Consider the following 23946-nt stretch of genomic DNA (forward strand, 5'->3'; position numbering starts at 1 on the left):
CTGGCGTGACGGGGCCCTGATCTCGGTCACTGTGTATCTGTGCAGCTACTGGCATGATGGGTCCCTGATCTCGGTCACTGTGTGTCGGTGCAGTGCCTGGCGTGACGGGGCCCTGATCTCGGTCACTGTGTGTCGGTGCAGTGCCTGGCGTGACGGGGCCCTGATCTCGGTCACTGTGTGTCTGTGCAGCTACTGGCATGATGGGTCCCTGATCTCAGTCACTCTGTGTCTGTGCAGTGCCTGGCATGACAGGGCCCTGATCTCGGTCACTCTGTGTCTGTGCAGCTACTGGCATGAGGGCCCTGATCTCAGTCACTGTGTGTCTGTGCAGTATCCGGTGTGACAGGACCCTGATCTCGGTCACTGTGTGTCGGTGCAGTGCCTGGTGTGACAGGTCCCTGATCTCGGTCACTGTGTGTCTGTGCAGTGCCTGGTGTGACGGGTCCCTGATCTCGGTCACTGTGTGTCTGTGCAGCTACTGGCATGATGGACCCTGATCTCGGTCACTGTCAGTGCAGTGCCTGGTGTGACAGGTCCCTGATCTCGGTCACTGTGTGTCTGTGCAGCTACTGGCACACTGATCTTGGTTCCGATGCCTCACCCACCCCACTGAACTCACTCTGTGCCCGCGCGGTGCCCAGCATTCCAATCTCACTTCTCGGGTGCCTGTGCACCACCCAGCGTGACAGGGTCTTACTCTCTGTCTTTGCAGTGCCCGGCCCAGTGGGGCACATATAGCTATCCATGTTATTTATCTGGCCCCACTGGTGCTGGGTCTGAGCACCTCACCGTCATTTATGAGTTTAGCCGCACACAGCCCCTGTGAGGCTGGGAAGGATCAGACTAAAGGTGGGAACTGAGGCCCAGAGAGGTTCACTCAGCATCACTCAGGAAGTTTGTTTCAGAGCAGGAAACGGAACCCATATCTCCTGACTCCCGGTCCAGTGCCATGAGCCCTGCACCATCCCCATTCATAGGTGCCCCTGCAGTAGATGTTATAACAACAGACTAACTCAGGCATTGACTCTCATATGGATTGTCTCTTCATTCCAGCTGGTGACAGGACGCTGAGCAAGGAAGGTGCCAACGCTGTCGGGATGTTCCATTCTGCCCCCTCTACCCACAGCTCCCTGTGCCCATTCCCCCTCTGGGAGAACCTGGCAGACTCCACTGGCTGTGGGGACGAGGTACTCAGGGATTCCACTGCTAATCCCCAGCAGGACAAGAAGCCCGTATGGTGCAACAAAGAAGAGGAGTTTGGGGCTCCCTCTCCTGCCCCTCAGCTGGATGTGCTTGGAGATGTCACCTCTGCCCCCCAGCCAGCCGAGAAGCCATTCCGGTGCAGCGAATGCGACAAGACCTTTGGGCAGAGCTCCCACCTGCTGCAGCACCAGATCACCCACACCGGGGACCGTCCCTACCAGTGCCCTGACTGTGGCAAGCGCTTCAGCTGGAGCTCAGCCCTGTGCCAGCACCAGCGCATTCACCGTGGTGAACGCCCCTACCAGTGCGCTGACTGCGGCAAGCGCTTCGCCCAGAGCTCCAACCTGACCACGCACCGGCGCACCCACACGGGTGAGAAGCCCTACCGCTGCCCACAGTGCGGCCGCGGTTTCAGCCAGAATGCCAACCTGCTGACCCACCAGCGGGTGCATGCAGGGGTCAAGAGCCACGAGTGCCCCCAGTGCGGACGGGTCTTCATGGAGCGCTCGTCCCTGCTCAAGCACCAAGGCGTGCACTTGGCGGAGAAGCCATACCAGTGCCCCGAGTGCGGGCGCAGCTTCACACAGGGATCCACACTGGCCCAGCACCTCCGCATCCACACCGGTGAGAAACCATACCAGTGCAGTGAGTGCGGGAAATGCTTTGGGCAGAGCTCGGCCCTGGCCCAGCACCGCCGGGCCCACACAGGTGAGAGATCCTACCACTGCCACCAATGCGGCAAGGCCTTCAGTCAGAGCTCCAACCTCATCACTCACCAGGCCTCACACACCGGTGAGAGGCCCTACAAGTGCCCGGACTGCGGGCGCGCCTTTGGGCGCAGCGCCCATCTGGTTACCCACCAGCGCACTCACACTGGGGAGCGACCCTACCACTGCCACCAATGCGGCAAGGGCTTCAGCCAGAGCTCCACCTATATCCAGCACCAGACCACCCACACCGGTGAGCGCCCGTACAAGTGCCCGCAGTGTGGCAAGGCCTTTAGCCAGAACTCCAACCTGCTCACCCACCAGCGCATCCACACTGGTGAAAAACCCTACCGCTGCCACCAATGTGGCAAGAGCTTCCGGCAGAGCTCAGGCTATCTGCAACACCAAAGGATCCACACAGCCTTGCGGCCCTCCACCACACCCACATAACGGTGCTCGCCGTGGGGACTATGGGTCTAACATCAGAAGCCTCCAATGTCTGTGCTGACTCAGAGACATGACGGGAATTACAAACCACAATATGTTGCCCGGCCATCAGAGGGTTAAACGCAGTTGGACATGCACCTGCCTCTCCTGCTTGGGCTAAAGCAGAGACACGGTGGACTCATAGCTGCATCTGGATGGTTTTCCATTTCATGGGGAATTCTTTGATTTTTTTGGAGGGGGGAACATCCATTCTAGAACAGAAGAAACCAATTTAAAACTTCCCTAAGACAAAATCCCCGGGGGAGGGGGAAGGAACATCTAGTGTTGACCAAAACAATTTGTTCTGGGTTAGACTTCTTCATTTTTATTATATAATGTAATATACCATTTAAAAATATTATGTAATATGCAATTTAAAAAATTGAAAGGAAAGGTCATTTGGAAATGGGAAATCAAAACGTTCTGCTAAAGGTCAAAGCATTTTGTTCCATTTTTTTCCTACATGAAACTGATGCATTTCCACTCAATGAAATGGCATTTTCTGAAGGAGACGTATGCCATCAGAAGAGTTCCAACCAACTCTTTTCAATGAAAGTTATACATGGCCCAGCCAACACAACCTGTGGTTGCACCCAGTCGGACGTGCACCGTGAATGTCAAAAAGACGTTCTTGTGCTGTATTGTCCCATAATCCACTTAGAATTCACTCCTCAACTAGATTCATCTCTCTCAATTTCTGAGGGGTCTTTAATTTCACAGACAAAGGCAGAAAATGATCCGCTGGCTGGGAGCTTCCCCAGCAGAATTGCATTGGGAGAGCAAAAACTTTTCATCCAGTGGAAGGTTGAAAGGCTGGAATCAAAACATTTAAACTATTCAGTCACTGAGTTTGGGTCACTAGTAACAGTCTATGTCTCTGAGATCTCAGCTTGCAGATGTAACAACACAAGGGGTGTAGTCTGCTAAACCAGATTCCCAGCGGGCATAAATCAGGTATAGTTCCAACAGATTCAATGGGGCCAGATCCCCAGCTGGTGTCAATTGGCTGTAGCTTCATTGGAGTCAATGGCCCAGATCCCCAGCTGGAGTAAGTTGGCCATAACTCCACTGGGATGCGAAGGAAGCTGTGAGTTAGAGTCACACGTCCTGTATTTGTGTTGTGGATAACACACTGGTTAACCTTTATGTTCTGAGCCATGGAGATGGTATTGAGATGACTGGCTGTGATGGAAATGTTGCATTCCCAATATTTGTACTTTTAAAATTTGTTCTGTGAGGATTGTTTTTTTCCTGGAACTTGCAAATAAATTGAAGGAAAAACTCAAAACAAAATACCAGTTTTTCTGTAGCAATGGCATGGTTTGAGTCATCGTCATCAACTTCTCAACTTTGTAAAGTGCCCAGGGTGAAGGAATATTGACATGAAATGAAATCCCAAATAGCATGTTTTATTAACTAAAACACAGTGGTACAAACACACAAAGTTAGGTTAAAGTCCAATGAATTCCCATCTATGAACAATAACCCACATATTCAATGGCTGAAAAGGTGGGGCTTATTGTTGTCTTCAAATACAAGCTTGTGTTGTAGGTGGAGCTTGGGAAGGGTACCCCTGTTGCTCTGCAGTGGGCCCTCTGCTGTGGGTGTGACTGTTGCTATGGGACCCTGCATGCCATGCTGACCCTAGCTTGACCCGTGGGCAGGGTCCAGGAGCACATGCAATGGCAGGAATCAGGGAAGAAGGCAGATGCAGCCACCCCAGCATGGTTGCCTGACCCTTGAGCCTGGCCTCCTTTCAGGGGCCCACACAATACACAGCCTGGAGGGCAATGAGAGTGGTGCTCAGTGCAGTAACCCAGTGTGGTGTTAGGGAGCACTGCAGAGTGGGATGGGCGCTCAGTAGGGGGCACTGTGCTGCCAGGAGTGGGGTGGGGGCTCAGTAGGGGGTGCTGTGCTGTGCTGCAGGGAGCAGGTAGGGGGGGCTCAGTAGTGGGCATCATGCTGCAGGGAACAGGGCAGGGTCCTCTTGCCCTTTCCCCATTCTGGGAATTCTCTGATTCCTATGGCCCCTCAACAGTCCTATTTGGATGCAGGATTCATCTTCAGTGCCCATCCCAAAGCTCCATCTGGCTGTGACACCCCCAAGGGCAAGTGACAGGAGATAAACACCATTTTTCACTTCACTCTTTCCTTTTGTCTCTTTTCCTTTTGTCTCACACTGAATTATTACCAGACAATATTGGTTTCCTTTTGCAGTTTTAGGTAATGGACCAATACAATCAATTTGTATTCTGGCCCAGGGACCCTCTATCCTTCGATGACTCGGGGGGTCCTTCTATCAGTCCATTATACCAGGTGCATTATTGGCAGCACAAGGCAAGAAATTATTTGCATACTGCTCTATATCGGTTCTCGTATTTGGCCACCAGCAGCAGCTTCCAGCCTGCCGAGAGTTTTCTCCTTGTCTAGATGTCCATTATTATGGATGAGGGTTATCATTTCAGATCTTATTTCAGTTGGGACAACCCACACTGGCAACATTTTCCCCATTTCGGTAGCCAAAATTAATCCTGTATTATGCAGCCAAATTTTCCACCCCTGATATTCCCATGTAGCTACAAGCCTTTTTATTGCTGGATCTTTTTTTCTGTAGGGATATTAGACCTATTTGGTCTGTTTTATCCCCTTCTACTACTGCTATTGGAGCTACCTGGAATTGTGGATGCCACAATGTCCCCTCGTTAGCTCCTTCCTTAGCCTCCTCATCTGCACTGTTATTCCACTGAGCCTCCGCAGTCTCTTTCTTATGACCCCCTTACCTTTCCCATTTGCACTGGCTGTTCTTTCTGCTGTGCTAAATTCCAAAGGTAAGACACTTTCTTGGCACGTGCAACAGGCTTGTTATCTGCTAATCTCATTTCACTTTTCTGCCACTGGGACACCCAGTCCACTACAGTGGGCTCTTAGTACCCACTCAGAATCTATAAAAATAGCTACTTTAAAAAAATCTATTAGTGAATTTTCCAGTGAATCTAGAATCCTAGAATATCAGGGTTGGAAGGGACCTCAGGAGGTACCTAGTCCAACCCCCTGCTCAAAGCATGACCAACCCCCAACTAAATCATCCAAGCCAGGGCTTTGTCAAGCCTGACCTTTTTTACCTCTAAGGAAGGAGATTCCACCACTTCCCTAGGTAACCCAGTCCAGTGCTTCACCACCCTCCTAGTGAAAAAGTTTTTCCTAATATCCAACCTAAACCTCCCCCTCTGCAACTTGAGACCATACTTCCTTGCTCTGTCATCAGGTACCACTGAGAACAGTCTAGATCCACCCTCTTTGGAACCCCCTTTCAGGTAGTTGAAAGCAGCTATCAAACCCACCTCATTCTTCTCTTCTGCAGACTAAACATCCCAGTTCCCTCAGCCTCCCCTCATAAGTCACGTGCTCCAGCCCCCTAATAATTTTGTGTTGCCCCTGCTGGACTCTTTCTAATTTCCTACATCCTCTTGTAGTGTGGGGCCAACTGGACACAGTACTCCAGATGAGGCCACAGCAATGTCAAATAGAGGGAATGGATCACGCCCCTCAATCTTCTGGCAATGCCCCATTTATACAGCCCAAAATGCCATTAGCCTTCTGGCAACAAGGCACACTGTCGACTCATATCCAGCTTCTAGTCCACGTAACTCCTAGGTTCTTTTCTGCAGAACTGCTGTCTAGCCATTCGGTTCCCTAGTCCATAGCATGCATGGGATTCTTCCGTCCAAGTATAGGACTCTGCACTTGTCCTTGTTGAACTTCATCAGGTTTCTTTTGGCCCAATCCTCTAATGTGTCTAGGTCTCTCTGTATCCTATTTCCTACCCCCCGCATATTACCACTCCTCCCAGTTTAATGTCATCTGCAAACTTGCTGAGGGTGCAGTCCATGCCGTCCTCCAGATCATTAAGGAAGATATTGAACAACAACCATTCCCAGGACTGACCTTGGGGCACTCCGCTTGATAACAACTGCCAGCTAGACATGGAGCCATTGATCCATCCCATTGATTCCCGACGATCTAGTCACCTTTCTATCCACCCTATAGTCCATTCATCCAGCCCATACTTCTTTAACACTTGCTGGCAAGAATACTGTGGCAAGACCATATCAAAAGCTTTGCTAAAGTCAAAGAATAACACATGCCACTGCTTGCCCCTCATCCACACAGCCAGTTTATCTCGTCATAGAAGGCAATTAGGTTAGGTCAGGGATGACTGCCCTTGGTGAATCCATGCTGACTGTTCCTGATCACTTTCCTCTCCTCTAAGTGCTTCAGAATTGATTCCTTCAGGACCTGCTCCATGATTTTTCCAGGGACTGAGGTGAGGCTGAACGGCCTGTAGTTCCCCGGATCCTCCTCCTTCCCTTTTTTTAAAGATAGGCACTACATTAGCCTTTTTCCAGTTATCTGGGACCTCCCTGGATCCCTGTGAGTTTTCAAAGATAATGGCCAATGGCTCTGCAATCATATCGGCCAACTCCTTTAGCACCCTCAGATGCAACGCATCCAGCCCCATGGACTTGTGCTCATTCAGCTTTTCTAAACAGTCCTGAACCACTTCTTTCTCCACAGGGGGCTGGTCACTCCTCCCCATACTGTGCTGCCCAGTGCAGTAGTCTGGAAGTTGACCTTGTTCGTGAAGACAGAGGCAAAAAAAGCATTGAGTACATCAGCTTTTTCCACATCCTCTGTCACTAGGTTGCCTCCCTCACACAGTAAGGGGACCACACTTTCCTTGACTTTCTTCTTGTTGCTAACATACCTGAAGAAACCCTTCTTGTTACTCTTAACATCCCTTGCTAGCTGCAACTCCAGGTGTGATTTGGCCTTCCTGATTTCACTCCTGCATGCCCGAGCAATATTTTTATACTCCTCCTTGGTCAACTCATTTGTCCAATCTTCCACTTCCTGTAAGCTTCTTTTTTGTGCTGATAGCAATCTTAAAATGTACTTTGAGTTTTACATCTATAAAGGACAATTAACACTCATACATCCTCTCACACACACATTAATACTACACTATACTGTGCTATACTATCATTGTAACTGAGAGACTCACCTTATCCGCTGATTTTGCTGTGTTGACTCTGCTGCTGGTTTTTCAGGTTGCTTCACTGCGTTTGGCTCTGCTCTTTCAGGTCAGCTCTCCACTCGATCTCTTCATTCACTCTGCTCCTAACTGTTTTAAAAGTCTTAACTATCTGCCTTTTATACTGTCCTGTCAGCTATAGAATCTTTACCGTGCATGTTTATCGCTAGTTGTTTATCACTGAGTTATTCTGCACCTTTTTGGCTTTCTACCAGTTCTATTCCTCCCTCTCCCCCCGCTGAACTTTCGACCTTTTGGCCTACTTTCAGCAGTGAAGTACCAGGTGAACTTCAGCTTCTAATGGTGGAGTGACTTTTGTCTATTCAAAATGGAAGCTATGGACACAAAATGAAGTCCGGGAAATCTTTGTGGTATCACCTCTTACCCATTAACCCCTGGCTGAGCTAGAGTGGGGCTTTGAGAAAGAGACACCCCATCTCCACTGACAGACTCCCAGTGATCGAAAATCCACCCTCTCATAGGGAAGCTATTCTAATGATGAATTCCCCTCTCTGGTAAACACTGGACCCTTATTGCCAGCCTGAACTTTTCTCCCTTCAGCTCTCATCCTGTGGATTTTGCTCTGCCTTTGTTTGGGAATTAAACAGCCCTCTGCTCTCAGCAATCCCCTCCTCATTTAGGCGCTTACAGACCAGGATCACGTCACCTCTTAACCTTCTCATCACTAAACAGATCATGCTCCTCCACTCTCTCACTATACAGCAGATTTTCCGGACCTCAAAGCATTCTTTGGAAATAATTCTTTTGAACCATTAACAGTTTGTCACCATCCCGTTTACCTGCCAGTCAACTGCTCATTCAATACCCACACTCTGTGACCCCGCAAAGGTCCCCTCTCCTAATGCTGCATCCTCTGCCCTTCCTGGCGTGTTTGCATTTGGATGGATGTAGCAACACTGCAGTGAGAGCCAAGTTATGGATAGTCTCCACAGCACTGACAAGCAAACCATTTATTAAGCAGTGTAAGGGAACGGCCGCCCTCCCCAGACAGTACATTTGGAGGGTGGGGTGCACTCCCTATTGCTCTCCTGCTGGGGGTGCTGAATAGGGGGGGTCACACAACAGGGAGGTATTAAGTCCGTAGGTTGTCATCGCCTTGGCACAGCGTTACTCTTTATCCACGGAGCATTCGGTGGTGTATGGGGGCAGAGGAAGCTCCCTCCACCCATCACAGCGGGAGAGAGGCAGGGGGAGGGGGACATGCCAGAGCATCACGCAGGGAGGCCTTACTACAGAAGGCCTGCGGGATCAGATTCAAGAGGGGAGCTGAGGCGCTCAGGTCACAAATCCCAGGGGATGAAGTTAGGAGCCATAAGGTGCCTCAGAGAACACGCCCCATCCTCAAGAGCGAGGGCTTCTGCGCCTGAGAGTGCCGCCAGATTGCACCCGGTGCTGAAACCTGGAGAGCTGCATCTGTTACTAATGGCCCGAAAGCGATGGGGATGGTTCACCCTGGGAAGAAATCTCAAATTAAGCCCGATATTGGGCCGAGCCCTAAACCAAGTGTAGCTCAGGCATCCAATCCCAGGGCAGGATGAGGCAGAGTCCTGAACTGATTGCCCCATGGGCTCCTGATCCAAGGGACTAGGCCAAGCTGTGAACCACACACCGATTGCCATCCATACAGGAGGATCTCAAGCTGAGCTGTCAACCATGCACTCACTGCCCTCCATATGGGCTGATCTTAGGACAGGACTAGGCCAAGCCGGGAACGACATTACTTGTCACCGTCTATCTGGGCGGATCTCCATCTGCTACCCGCCTGTGCTGGCCCCTACTCGATGTTGTCGTAGACCCGGATCACCTCCTGGCAGTCGCCCAGCGTGGCCAGCAGCTGGGATGCCCGCTCCATCTCCTCCTCTGACAGCCGCACCCTGGCATTAGGGATGAACTCCAAGGCAGCGGAGAGTGACTGTAGCCCCAGTGAGTCCAGCTTCTCCCGCACCCGGTGCAGTGATGGCACCTCACACACAAACTGAGGGGAGAGGACAGGACAGGGGCTGTGAGGGGCTGCAGACCTGCCTGCTGGCCCCCAGGGCCGCAGCAGAGCAGCATGGGTGCCCACTGAACAGACAGTGGGGGCCATGTCGCCCCCCACCGGACTCAATCTGTAGAGCCTGCCCCTTCAGATCAGGCGATCACTAGTCCAATGCCCAGTGCTGGCCACCATCTAACTCACTGTCTGACCCCCATTCACCCTGTCCCTGCACTGTGGCTCCAGGGGATTTAACCCCCCACCCCCGGAATAACGGCAGCACTGGGGGCCCAGGCAGTCACTCTGGTGGGACAGGGAGGGCAGGATGTATGCTACAGCAGCCTCGAGGCAGCTCTCACTTATACACAGTCCCCTTGGGGAAGCAGGGAATGGGAGAGAGGACAGCGAGTGATGCCCATGCCAGCCAGGGAAGACCCTGAGGGGGGCTGTTTACAACCTCCTTATGCTCCCATAGCATTCCTGAGGGTAAATGCAAAGCCATAGAATATTCTCCTGCTCCTGCATCATGTTTGGTTGTGCAACAGGCCTCCCACGCATCCTGTATATAATTCCCCTGAGCTAGAGCTGCACCAGCCAGACCCCCACATCTCTCTCCTCCCCTGGGCTGAAGCAGGGCCAGATCCCCACGATTCGTCCCCTCCTCTGGCCAGATCAGCGCCAGTCAGACCCTCACGTATCTCCCCCATCACCTGGGCTGGATCAGAACGAGGCAGACCCCCACATATCTCCATACCAGTCCCCCGAACCAGATTAGCACCAAGTGGGCCCCGATTGGTGCCTGAGCAATTACATCAACCAGCTGCTTCCCCCCATTGGCTGATGGTATCTCCCACTCCGCAGTCCCACGTTCTCCCAGCAGCCGCCACTGCAGCAGTGGGAGAGCCCTGTGGCAAGGGCCACAATGGACTTGCCACTATGTTTGCTAGGGAGCTCCCGTCACACACCCACCTTCAGAACTGCTCGCTCCTCCTCCTCCTCTTCTTCCCACACATCCTGGGCCCCGGCCTCGATCGCCAGCTCCAGGGCCTGCTCCAGGGCCACTGGCCTCTGCTGACAGTCCTGCCCACTGACCGTGATCACCCCCTTCTTGTCAAAGCTGTGCCGGGCCCCATCGGACATCTGCGCCCTGCATGGAAAAAGGGGGACATCAGGGGACAGGGAGTCACTTCTATACTGCATGAGAGAGATCTGTCCTGGATGCTGGTCCAGGGGGTTCGTGCTTCGCACAGGATGGAGACGAGCGAGGAAGGGCTCAGAGAAGAGCCACAAGAACGATTCACCTGCCTCACAGAGAGAGCTTGAAGGCTCTCAGTGTACTGAATTTATCCCAGAGATGTCAAAGGCCCATTGTGCCCATCCAGCCCAGCCTCCCGCCTAACCCAGGCCAGGAATCTCCTGCAGCAATTCCTGCCACCAGCCCAGTAACTCCTGGCTGAGATAGAGCAGGCCAATGGGAAAAAGACATTCCCATCTCCACTGACGGACTCCCAGTGATGGAGAATCCACCTCATGCCTTGGGGAGCTGTTCCAGTGGTTCATTCCCCTCTCTGGTAACTATGGACTCCTTGTTCCCAGGCTGAATTCAGCTCCCCGCCAGTGGATCTCCCTCTGCCTTTGTCTGGTGGTCAAAGACCCCTCTGCTCTCAGAAATCCCCTCCCCATGTCGGTGCTTATAGACCAGGATCATGTCACCTCTTAATCTTCTCTGAGATAAACTACAATGATCGAGCTCCTTCAGTCCTTCGCTATGAGGCAGGTTTTCCAGCCCCCAGATTGCTCTTGTAGCTCTTCTCTGAACCCATAACAATGTAAATGGTTTGGGAAGAGGTTTAAGCTACCTCCAATTAAACCCTTCTTGCACTGATATAAGAGAGTCCACCCAGGGATGTGTTGTGATAACTGGGCTGGCAAATTTACCCTAATTGTGAGCTCAACTGTAAAAAGTACGTAAAAATTCGTAAGATGTCACAGTACCCTATATAATCATAGGACAGGAAGGGACCTTGAGAGCTCAGCTAGTCCAGTGCCCTGCACTCAAAGCAAGACTAAGTATTATCTAGACCAGCAGTTCTCAAACTTTAGCAACCCAAGAACCCCCATTTTGATTTAATTTTTTTCAGGGAGTTGGGTGCAAGGGGTGGGGTGCAGGCTCTGGGAAGTAGTTTGGGTTTGGGGTGCAGGCCCTGGGAGGGAGTTTGGGTGCAGGAGGGGGTGCAGGCTCTGGGAGAGAGTTTGGGTGTGGGTTGTGGGCTCCGGGCTCGGGAAGGGTGTTGGGGTGCAGGAGGGGGTTCAGGATGCAGGGTCTGGGAGGGATTTTCAGTGCGGGGTGTGGGTTTTGGGCTGGGGCAGGGGGTACAGGCTCTGTCCAGGTGGCGCTTACCTTGGGCGGCTCCTAAGTGGGGGAGCCAGGGGGGTCTCCACATGCTGCCCCTGCCAGCAGCTCCCATTGGCTGCAGTTCCCAGCCAATGGGAGCTGCAGAGTTGGCGCTCAGGGCAGGAGCAGGGACTTGCTGGCTGCTTCCAGGAGCAGTGTGGAACCAGGGCATGTAGGAAGCCTGCCTTAGCTCCGCTTGCACCCCTGAGCCTTTAGCGTATGCGAGGTGGTGGAAGGGAGGGGGAGGAGTTGAGGGAAGGACGGAGAGAAGTTGATCAGCGTTGCCTGCGGACCCCCTGGGGTACCCTCGGGAACCCCCAAGGGTCCACATACCCTAGTTTGAGAAATGCTAATTTAGACCATCCCTGACAGGTGTTTGTCTAACCTGCTCTTAAAAATCTCCAATGATCCAGATTCCACAACCTTCCCACCTAATATATTCCAGTGGTTATGAAGTTTTTCCTAATGTCCAACCTAAACTGCCCTTGCTGCAATTTAAGCCCATTGTTTCTTGTCCTTGTGACATTATCTGATTAAAATATGATCAAGTATAATATTGTTGCTACCACAGTTATTCAATTGCAATAAATCTTGTACAAGGATGTCATGTAAGGTCAGTGGAAAGGTTATGATTTGCTGACTGTGATTACCCTGTTTGTATGCATGTATCATGTTAATATCTGAAGTTATGAATATTGTCTATGCATCTGTATTTCAAATATGTTTGCTCCTGTAGTAACACCCACAAGGTATTTCCATCCAGTCCAGACAGCAGACTGTGAATGGAGTATTCAAGTTGATGACCCATCAACAAATACAATGGGCCATGGCAGAAGCTTATCCCCACCTGATGGACTTTCCAGCCAGAATATTGGTAATGGCCCCTGCTATGACTCATTGAAGCATGCAAGGGCATATGACTAGATCAGTGGTTCTCAAACTATTGTACTGGTGCCCCCTTTCACACAGCAAGCCTCTGAGTGTGACCTCCCTTATAAATTAACAACCCTTTTTTATATATTTAACACCATTATAAATGGTGGAGGCAAAGCGGGGTTTTGGGTGAAGCCTGACAGCTCATGGCCCTCCATGTAATAAACTTATGACCTCCTGAGGGGTCCTGACCCCCAGTTTGAGAACCCCCAGACTAGATCATGTGGTGCTGAACTCTATCTTGCACCCGTACTTTTAAACAAATTGTGCTGAGGGCTTTGCTTGGAACGATGGGTTTCCCTCCATAGGGCAAGAAGCTATAAAAGGGCCTGGAAACATCTCAATTTTGCCTTTTTCCTGCTGTGATCTTTGGACTATGGACTTATACTAACAGGAGCATCCAAAGGACTGAGGACCTTCCAGTTTGGAAACAACTGGAGACTTAACAGGCCAGTGGTTTTTTTCAAGCCTGATGTTCTCTTTTTTTGCAGCAGTCATAGAATCCTAGAAGATTAGGGTTGGAAGTCGAACCCCCTGCTGAAAGCAGGACCAACACCAACTAAACCACCCCAGCCAGGGCTTTGTCAAATGGCTAGTGTGTACTCAAGCTGGTTTTGATATAGCTACGGTCAGGGATAACGCAAAGCCGTCTCGATTAAGAATAGCAGCATAGTGAGAGCTCATTATGTCGCATTTGAAGAGACCTCAGGAGGTCATCTAGTCAACCCCCAGCTCAAAGCAGGACCAACACCAACTAAATCATCCCAGCCAGGGCTTTGTCAAGCCAGGCCTTAAAAACCTCTAAGGATGGAGATTCCACCACCTCCCTAGGTAACCCATTCCAGTGCTTCACCACTCTCCTAGTGAAATAGTGGTTCCTAATATCCAACCTAGACCTCCCACACTGCAACTTGAGACCATTCCTCCCTGTTCTGTCATCTGCCACCACTGAGAACAGTATAGATCCATCCTCTTTGGAAGCTCCCTTCGGGTAGTTGAAGGCTACTATCAAATATTCCCTCACTCTTCTCTTCTGCAGAAGAAACAAGCCCAGTTCCCTCAGATTCACCTCGTAAGTCATGTGTTCCAGCCCCCTCATCATTTTCATTGCCCTCTGCAACAGTTTCAGCTCATCTCAACTAACTTATCTTTCAGTGCAACGACCAATAATCACCATCTTTGCGACCATCTAAGAGACTGGCGAAACCCTTATTTGACGTCTAAAGACTCTCTCCAACTAGAAGGGAAGTTGTTAAAATGAAAGCCTTAGTCAATACTGTACATCTCACAGGCTTTAACTGTTTTGCCTTCTTTTCTGAATCTTTAACAAAAGGATTTTTAGTGAGGTATTTGAGGTCTCTGTATACCAAACCCCAAACCTTGTTTCACACTTTTTAATGTTGGACAGTGACATTGTTAGGTTAACACCTTTGGCCCATTTATTCCATCTAAATTAATGCCACAGGTGTGCACCAGTTTAATTAAACCCTTTTAAGTTAATCCAGTGCACCTGTTCCAGTTAACCAGGGGTAACATGTCCCAAAAAATCTAAATGACTTAGAAAATCAATGGGATTCAGGTTCCTAAGACTTGGGCTCCTAAAGGCCAAAAGTCACTTTTGAAAATGGGACTATGGCTCCTAAACCACTTAGGTGCTTTTGATAATTCAACCCAAGGCCCTGCTTATTAGAACCTCATGTACAGACCAGCCCTGATCCCCACGTAGACTGTATGTTCTATGTCGCCCACTTGTGGCCAGGCTGTAGAGAGCGTTAGCCAGCTACTTCCCTTGAACTAATGCATTGTGTTTATCTCAACCACTAGACACTCATGTTTTAAGAACCAGAAGTGTCAGGTTTGGTCATTGCATGGAGCACAGGATGGGCCTTTGTGCAATGAAATGCAGGATTGTCAGGCCCAGCAGGGAAGGACTGACCCATTGCGGCTCAGGATGAGCCGGATATCCTGGTAGGCTCGCTTTGCATTGTCCGTCAGCACTTCAATGAGCAGCGCAGATCCCCCAGGGCCTCTGGCTTCATAGAGCAGGTATGAGGAGCTCTTCCCTTTGTCCTGCAGCGAGAAGGGGCAGATTCAGTTCTGCAGCTGAGCTTATGTCTTGGGAGGTGTTAGGGGGCTTTCCCTTCACCCCCTCCCCTGGTTCTTGTCATGCAGTCAGAAAACAGAAGACTGAAAATCCAAAGTGCTGGCAATCTGTGTTCCCTGTGAGCTGCGCACTTGGGCGGCCACGCAGGAGAGATTCAACTGCTGCCCAGCTGATTAGAGAGCCTGTACAGCTAGCAATGTGTGTTCAGGTTCCCCTCCACTCCTGTTGCTCTGTACTGCAACTTCTCCCGAGAGGCTCCTGTTGGCTATGCCAAGCAGGGGTGGGGAGAGGAGGGTGCTGATGTCAAGGTGTCCTGCTCCTCCCGCCTCTATACCCCATCTCCACAGAGCAGGGCAGAGGGGACAGCCTGGCTCAGGACTAGGAGTGGCTGCAGTGTGAGGTCTGAATGGTGAGAGACTGGGTGCCTCTCTTAAAGAGACAGTGCACGGTTCTTGAGATTTCGCCAGCAGCCAGCGCTCAGTCTGTCTGTCTCTCTCTCACACACACACACTCTTCTCCCTCCCCCTGTAGCCCATCTCCATAGAGCAGGGGCAGCGAAACAGGGCTCAGGACAGAACAGGAGAGCTTTCAGGGAGTGTCAAAGAGACAGTGCATGGCTTTCTCCAGCAGCCAGCACATACCCAGAGTCTCTGTGACACACACACACCTCTCCCATCATATGCTTGTATTAGTGCCGTTACTTCTTGGTATTTCCTTCAATGCACTTATATTCTCAGTAATATTATTCTTTCAAAGTGTGTTATTTTAGTGTTTTGACTGGTCTATTCATTTAATAATTTTTATTTCTCTCTTACACTTAAATTTAATTCTTTGAGTAGTGAGTTCTAAAATGCCTAACCTGTCCTGGCTGGACTAATTATTCTTATGGTAACTTTAAAAATAAAATATATATATATATATATATAATCTCTAGGGTTTTTTGTTTCTACTGGTGGCGCACATTCACACATACCTCGGTGCACATAAAATTTATTCCGCACATGGATGGAAAAAAATTAGAGGGAACATTGCAGGCAATGCAAGGTTTACTGGGGTTAGTTTCAAGCAAGCATATCCATGGCTCTGATGCTTGGATGTCCCTGTTCCCTATTCCCACTTCCTTAGCAGGCCCAAATATATCTGCAGTGCACGCCCCTGGTCTGACCCATTACAATTTATGGTCATGTCCCTTTTTGGAGGGTCGTGAGTCTGGGGTCGTGGTACCACCTCTTCTGTATCCCATGGGAGGGGTAAGGAGTGAGGTTGTGTTTTGGCCAAGGCCAGGCCTTTTTTTGGCCTTTAGTGTTTCTTATGCCTCCCCCACATCCCCTCGTACCCCTCCTACCTGGTTGCTTGACATTGGCTTGAGAGAAGTGCCAGGTAGCCTTCCAGCGTATGCTCAGATATTATACTCCCCGCCATACCCAGTAACACTTAACTTTCTGTCTCTTCTCATTGTACTAACAAGCCCATCTGGCTGGGTAGAAGTAACACACAGTGTCTTTGCTCACAGACATTAGTAAGGATCAGAAGAGTTAGTAAGGATAAGAGCATCAAAAGTCCAGCCCAAAATTCTGCCCCAGGCTAACAAACAGGCCAATATACGACAGAAGGGTCTGGGGCTAAACAGTAAAGGCCGAGTCTCCATCCATCACCAGGCCTCAGATATACTTTACTGGTGGCTCCTGTACTACCCAGGAATGGCTCCTGCTTCCTCTCTGGATACACAGGCACAAGGCCCCAACGGCAACCCGGAGCCATAGAAACACTCTGAATTTGTATGGTATGGAGTGGAGATGGTATGGAGTGGTTAGACCTGAAAACTGGGGCAAAGGAGCGGGGCCTCTGGAGCAATAGATTGTAGGCTTTGCCATATGGGATCAACACCAAGGTCATAGAATCCTAGAAGATTAGGGTTGGAAGAGACCTCAGGTCATCTAGTCCAACCCCCTGCTCAAAGCAGGACCAACACCAACTAAATCATCCCAGCAAGGGCTTTGTCGAGCCTGACCTTAAAAACCTCTAAGGATGGAGATTCCACCACCTCCCTAGATAACCCATTCCAGTGCTTCACCACCCTCCTAGTGAAATAGTGGTTCCTAATATCCAACCTAAACCTCCCCCAATGCAACTTGAGACCATTACTCCTTGTTCTGTCAATCTGCCACCACTGAGACAGATATCGATCATTCTATTGGAAGCCCCTTCGGTAGATTGAAGCTGCCTACTCATCCCCCTCACTCTCTCTTCTGCAGAAGAAACAAGCCAGTTCCCTCAGATTACCACCTCGTAAGTCATCGTCGTCCAGCCCCTCAATCATTCATTGCCCTATTGCTGGACTCTCCTCCATGTCCACATCCTTCTTTGTAAGTGGGGGGCCCAAAACTGACACAATCCTCCAGAATGTGGCCCACCCAGTGCCAAATAGAGGGGAATAATTTTACTTCCCTTGATTTGCTGGTAATGCCCTACTAATGTTAGCCCATATGGTCATTAGCCTTCTTCGGCAACAAGGCCAGCTGGACTCATATTCCAGCTTCTCCTCCACTAGTAACCCCTATGTCCTTTTCTGCCGACTGTTCACTTAGGTCCTTGGTCCCCAGCCTGTACGGTGATGACTCCTTCCTTGCACTTGTCCTTGTTGATCTTCATCAGATTTCTTTCTAGCCCAATCTCCCCAATTCTGTCTACGTCACTCTGGACCCATCCCTATCCTCCAGCATATCTACGTCTCCCCTAGCTTTAGTGTCATCTTGTAACTTGCTAGGGTGCAATCCATCCCATCATCCAGCCTCCATAATTGAAGACTGTGGTACAAAACTGGGCCCCAGACAGATCCCCTAGGCACTCCGCTTGAAACACGACTGCCAGCTAGGACATCGAGCCATTGATCACTTACCCCTTGAACCTGACATTCTAGGTCCATCTAGCCCAGTCTCCTATCACTGACAGCACCCAGGGAGCCTAGACTTCAGTCCAAAGCCCAAACATCTATGGCACCATTTCATAACCCTGCCAGCCCAAGCCCCATGAGCTCCGAGCCTAGAGTGACCAGTCCCTGAAAAATCGGGACCATCCGATATTCTAGGTGTTTGTCCCACGGCAGCATTTCGCCTTCCCATCTCCCCGCTCCCACCCCTGCTCCACTGGCAGCACCTTGCCTTTTTTCTTCGCTCTGCCGGAGACCCCCCCACCCCATGTGTCCCGATATATCCTCCCTCTCAATCTGGTCAAGCCAGGTGACCCCCCAAGGGGCAGCACACTATTAATTGGCGTGCAGACATACTCATGCGTGTTCCTCTAATTCTTTCCCACCCATGTGCCGGAATGATTTTAGTTACATGCACCAATATGGATGTGACAACCACATCATCCTTCATATTCGTACCATAATTCACTGTGGCGGAGCGGTATGGTGGGCCAAGGGTACTTGTTGGAAGCGGGCTCCGGCGGGGCAGAGGTAAGTGTCGGTGTGCGGGCTCTCACTGGCAGTGTGCGCTCCGGGGTGTGGCCTGGGGCCATGAGGGGCTCCGGTGAGGCAGGGGGCTAGGGATAAGGGGGAGGACTCCCAGCTGGTGGTAAGGGCTCTGCGGTGACAATGATGGGCAAGAATTTAGCAAGCATTCAAAAGAGGGACTGGATATTTCTACAGCACCACAAAAAACATCCAGAGCTGGAATACATATGCAAACAATTCTGCAAGGGATGCTAAGCCTCTGCTCAGGGCTTGAGCTGACTGTAACTATTACCAACCAAGCTGAGATCTAATGCAGTATGAATTATCCCACATCTGCTACTGAGGGTCTTACACCTGCCTCTGCACGCCCCTGGTACGGACAACAGGACCCTGGAGTGGATCAGAGCAGAGGTGTGTCATCTGGCAATTCCTATGACCTAAGCTGATTTGCCCAAGGTCACAACAGAGCAAGCGGCCCAGAGCTACAATAGAAACCACCAAGTCCTGATAAGCCCACCCAGCACCCGAAGCCACAAGCCGCCTCGTTCAAGACTCCCAACACCCCTCTGCAGCCTGGCCAAGCCAGAGAATGCAGCAAGCTGCAGCCCCATGAGCCCTCGCCCCCCAAGCTGACTGCCAGTACCTGGCTACAATACCCCTCCCTTGATCGGCTCAATGGATGCTTTGTGCATGATCTTGCTCGCACTGCTCGATGATGTGGCCAGGTTGTGTTGAATCAGGGTAGGTCCCCCTCTGCAATAGGACGAAAGGGGATGTCACAAGAACCTTGGCTGGAATCCATTTCAGAGCAGTACCTGACTCCCAACCCTCATTGCATAACCCCCAGCTCTCCCCTCCCCTCTCAAGCCAGGGATTAGAACCCAAGGCGTCCTCGATTCTGAGAAACCCCCTCTTTAACCCACACTATCCCTCCAAGAGCCAGCGATGGAACCAGGATCCTGATGTCCTGGTGACCCTCCCTGCTCCACTACCCTCTCTCAGGGCTGTCTCTTCAGCACCATAAGCTGTTACCTTCAGCTGCCTAGAACCCCGGAACTGCTGCCCCTCTTATCAAAACCAGCGCTAGAGTGAAGCACAGCCCCAGGCCACCTTACAGGAGTGCTGTGGACAAAGACAGAGTACCAGTGGAGGAAGATGAGAGAAGAGATAACTACCCCAAGACCACGCATCCTCTGCTCCAGAATAGGGATTGATACAGAGATTTAGGTGCAAGCAGGGTCAGTGCTTAGTGGTCCAAGGCTGGGCTAGCAGGGCTCTGCTAGCCACAGACTTCTGCGAAGGATGGTGGCCCTCACGTACTGAGAGGCTGGCAGCTCTGTAGCGCCTCCCTCTGTTGGGCAGGCCTGTGGGGCACTGGGAGCCTGGCAGGGCCTCTGTAGCACTCCCTCGCTGGGGCAGGGCCTTGTGGCTGGCACTGGAAGCTGGCAGGGCTCTGTAGCACTCCCTCTGTCTGGGCTGTGTCCACACAGGAGCCACCTCTCCCACCCGGTACCTTCACAGCAAAGCGCCAGCAGCAGTGGTGAGCTTCTGAAGAGTCCGGTCTCGCTATCGGCACTCCGCGGGCCCTTGATGTGCTTGACCTTGGACCCATTTTTTGTGCGCCGGCTGGGTGGCACCTGAGGTGTTTGCAGGCCCGCATAGCATGAGGGAGGAGGGGCCAGCCAGCTGGGCTCCAGCTCTTCAGGCGCCAGTATCGAGGTCAGAACATTGTACACCTAATGGGGCAGCTGCCCTCCCCATGGCGCTGAGCAGGACAGGGGAGCTCCTGAAACCACACATACACACACCAGGTAACACGCTGGATAGGGAGCTCCTGTAACCCACACATAACATCGCATTTACTCGCTCAGCCCCCCCAACACACATACACACACTACAGACCACGTGTGAGCTCTGTAACGCTCATACAAACACACAGATTTCTCCTCTAACACACACATTACACAGCACCGGGTGTATCACTGAACACACCACAACACACACACACACAGCCCCCCAACACCACACACCAGGCAACAAACCAGGCCCGACCCGCCTGCTTTACTGTGACACACACGCTGCACAGCCTGGCCGGGGCCCTCTTGCACCCACTAGTCCCCGCTCCCCTCCCAGAGCAGGAGAAGAACCCAGGGAGTCCGGGCTCCCAGCTCCCCCGGCAGAGCGCGGGGACCCGGGACTGCCCCCTTCCGGGCTCCTACCACCCAGGCCGCAGGTGCCACGATGCGCTGTAGCGGCGGACCTGACCAGGCGCTCCAGGGGACTGGGCCGGAGTCCCTTGCGGCTGGAGCCTCCCCCGAGCTGCTGGAGCTGGGCGGCCAGGCGCGGGGCGGAGCGGAGGAAAAAACACGGCCCCCTGCGGTCCCAGCCCGGCTCGTAGCGCAGGCGGTCCCGTGCTGCAGCCCCAGGGCGGGGCGCAGAAGGCGGGCCACCGGGGAGGCAAGCAGGCGACGGGGCGCGGAAGTCGCTGCCGGGCGAGAAAGCGGCCGGGGCGAGGCGGAGCCGGAGCGAGCCCGGCGATGCGCTGCAGGCGCGGGCCGCCGCAGGTCGGAGGCGGGCGGGGATCCCCGCCGCACTGGCTGGTCCCGGCTGAGGGGCCGAGCCGAGGGGACCGGGTACCCGGTGGTCACTCCCGCGCAGTGTACCCCGGCCGGGGGCCTGCAGCAGCCGGAGAGCTGGGGCCGGAGCGAGCCTAGCCCCAGACCACCCCAAACCCGGAGCCTCCTGGGGCCAGGAGGGGAGGAGTTGGCCGGTGAGATGCGGAGTAGGGCTGCGATTCCTCTTCCCCGGGTCCCTGGGAGCTGGGGGGAGTCTCCCTGGGTCACAGGTGCTGGGCGGGGGTTTCCCTGGGAGTTGCTCTCTAGAAACCCGCGTTCCCCTGCTGAGATTCCAGGCTGGGGCATCGAGAGCGGTAAGTGCTGCGTGTGTAATCGCTTGTGCCAGCAGCTCCAGGTGGCGTTTAGAGGACGTCGCTCTGTATTCACCCGGGCAGGAGTGGGAGCTCCGTATCCCAGCGACGAGAAGCATCTGTACCGAGGACAGATGCTGCGAGGAATTATTGGGCCCTTGTCTTCCCTGGGTAAGGACAATTGGCTTCTTTTTAACAGCATGTGAAATGTCTGGGTTCCCATCCAGACCTCAGCATTCTGCAGGAAATGCTGCAGCTGCTACTGCAACGCTCACCCAACACTCCCCCAAAAGAATGAACATTCACATTTAAAACTTCGTCTGAACAATGCTCTGCCACCCTGTGTGAAAGCAACTGGTTAGCTTCTGAATGACGCCCACCTGGTGATACACTGACGACATGTGCCGGATTGCCTTAATGACATACTACAGATGCAAAGGAGCAAAGTTCCCTTCTTCCAAAAACTTCCCCCCATGGTACATTATTTTCAGGGAAGAGATTGGGTAAGTGAATGACGAGAGAGAATGTGGTGGGACTTTCTACTCACCCTATCTCTAGGGTCTGAGAGTATATGGGCAGGTCAGTGGTGTTTCAACTCGTTAAAGAAAATCGGATTGTCACACAGTTTCTTATGGAATGTATGCCACAAGGTAGCATAGAGGCCAAGATGTTAGCAGATGGGAATTTCTATGGACCATCCATTCTGAGTTCCCTCGTAGGATAAAAACTCAATCCTTCCACTGCAAATTGAACGGGTCATAACACTGCTGCTTCAGAGTATGAACTGAACCTGCCCTGGGGGAGACAAGAGAAAATCTCCTCTAAGAAAGGTTTATTTCATTATTCTCCGCTTGGACGATCTCTTCATTCTCCTCTGCAAGCAACAACCGAGATTTCAGTGTCCTGTCTTGCCAGGTGCTATCACAGCACAACCCTGGACCGAGGTCGGGGCCATATTTGTGCTGGGCGCACCAACATAACTGAGCCCTACAGCCAAACTTTAGTATACAACTTTGCCCACCAAACAGGCTATTCAGATCCCAAAACCGAATTAAATCCACCGGATCGAGGGTAGGGGAGAAGAGCTCTGATCCAGGGATGCCGAGGACTGCAGGAAAAGCTCCGGGCCTGAGAGCCCATTCCTCGGCACGTGATCATAATATCAAGTCCTTCTGATTTACACACCTGTTAGTGAAGGCTCCTTGATGCTAGAAGGCAAAGGCAAGAGCGAGATCCACTGGCTGGGAGTAGTACGACAGGATTCTCGCACCTTGAGGTCTTAAACCCACAATTTGAGGACTGCAATAACTCAGACATAGCGTTGTAGGGGTTTGTACAGGAAGTGGTGGGGAGATTCTGGTTGGCCTGCGTTTGCAGGAGATGGGACTGGATGATCATACATGGTTCCCTTCGACCTTAGAGTCTCAGAGAAGGTGAGACTAATTTGAGCGCTGGGAATGTTAGAGGCCAATGTTTATCTTGTCGGAATGAACCACTGCGAGAGCCTCCTCTCAGGACACAGTGGATTCTCCATCACAGGATGTCTAACCTTCAGCAGAGTCTCCCTACAAGGGATGGAGAAGCAGACCAGATACCGGACACGGTGTTGATAGCATATACTCTTAAAATGCTCTTTAGTGATTTACAAACAATATTACTTCACTCCCGTTCACAAACGACCAAACATACTATCCAGAGTCAAAGTCAGAATGGGCCCGTATGCCAGTTGAATCCTTCCGATTCATAAAGATGCGGGGAGCCGGGGACACACATCCTGTATTCGCATAGGGCTCTGATCAATAAACAACTCCAGATTTGCAGAAGTCCTAGGCAACCATTTATAGTCCATATCTTCACATTCCTCAGTTCTTTGCCTTTGTTACTAGGCCCTCCACCGACACAATTCCAACGAGAAAAATCCTGGCAGCGCCATGAGCCAAGCGGACCAATTTCCTTCAATTCTTAATACAACTTTTTTATATCAGTCCAGCTGTGTGTTTCCTTCTGTTCATTTTCCGGTTTATTCTCTGAACAAAACAAGATGTTTTGCACAGTTAGTTCTAATAGTCCTTGACGTTGCTCTTGCTTTAGGTTAGCCAAGTCTGCAATGCACGTATTCATGTTCAAGCATGCTCATTCATACCAGGCCTCACTGACATCCATAATTGTTATAGATGAATTATAGTGTGTTATTATGTTATGTGTATATATATCCCGACATCCCCCCCTCTTAGATACATGATTTAATGCCATTATTATTGTATCAATCATCAATGTCGCAAGCTATTGCAATTTTATATATCACTTGCTCAAAACTTCTTGTTGCTTTCTACTCGGCAGTATAAACATAGCCTAATAAAGGTTAACATAACAATTAATGCAAATAAAATCACGAATAGGCATGTAGATTTAATATTAAGAGTTGTGACAGAGACCATCCTTGAAAATATTCCATCCAATGAAAATTGCCAATTCTTCTCCTTTCTTCCTCAATTTATATTGACCATTGTAGGATCACCAATGATTTATTTTTCCCAGTTGAACAGATTAGATACTTATCTTTCTGCATATGCCTGTTTTTTAAGCTTCATAATAAATTTTTCCCATTTTCCCAGTGTATCCCAGATCAAAGACCATCTCTCTTCTT

The 23946-nt window shown here is 51.2% G+C and overlaps 2 protein-coding genes across 5 annotated transcripts in view; one reads left to right on the forward strand and one right to left on the reverse strand.

Moving 5' to 3' along the window:
* LOC116825107 (uncharacterized) overlaps positions 1-3689 on the forward strand; it is a 36754-nt gene extending 33065 nt beyond the window's left edge. Inside the window, exon 4 of one of the 3 annotated variants that reach the window (XM_032780838.2) lies at positions 1329-2834. In XM_032780838.2, coding sequence (XP_032636729.2) covers positions 1329-2360 — 1032 coding nt within the window. In that variant the 3' untranslated portion in view covers positions 2361-2834. Of the gene's footprint in view, positions 1-1053 lie in introns of all 3 variants that reach the window. The other 2 variants (XM_032780853.2, XM_075065918.1) reach the window with 2 other exon arrangements.
* Positions 3690-8444: 4755 nt separating this feature from the next.
* Positions 8445-23946, reverse strand: part of TACO1 (translational activator of cytochrome c oxidase I) — an 18088-nt gene continuing 2586 nt past the window's right edge. For both annotated transcript variants that reach the window (XM_075065957.1, XM_032780867.2), the window contains exons 4-6: positions 14749-14882; positions 10454-10631; positions 8445-9484 (exon numbers count right to left, since the gene is read on the reverse strand). In XM_075065957.1, the coding sequence (XP_074922058.1) occupies positions 9284-9484; positions 10454-10631; positions 14749-14882 (513 nt within the window). In that variant the 3' untranslated portion in view covers positions 8445-9283. The remainder of the gene's footprint in view (positions 9485-10453; positions 10632-14748; positions 14883-23946) is intronic.

The sequence above is a fragment of the Chelonoidis abingdonii genome, chromosome 4 (genome assembly GCF_003597395.2).
Source record: "Chelonoidis abingdonii isolate Lonesome George chromosome 4, CheloAbing_2.0, whole genome shotgun sequence".
NCBI classification, from domain to species: Eukaryota; Metazoa; Chordata; order Testudines; family Testudinidae; genus Chelonoidis; species Chelonoidis abingdonii.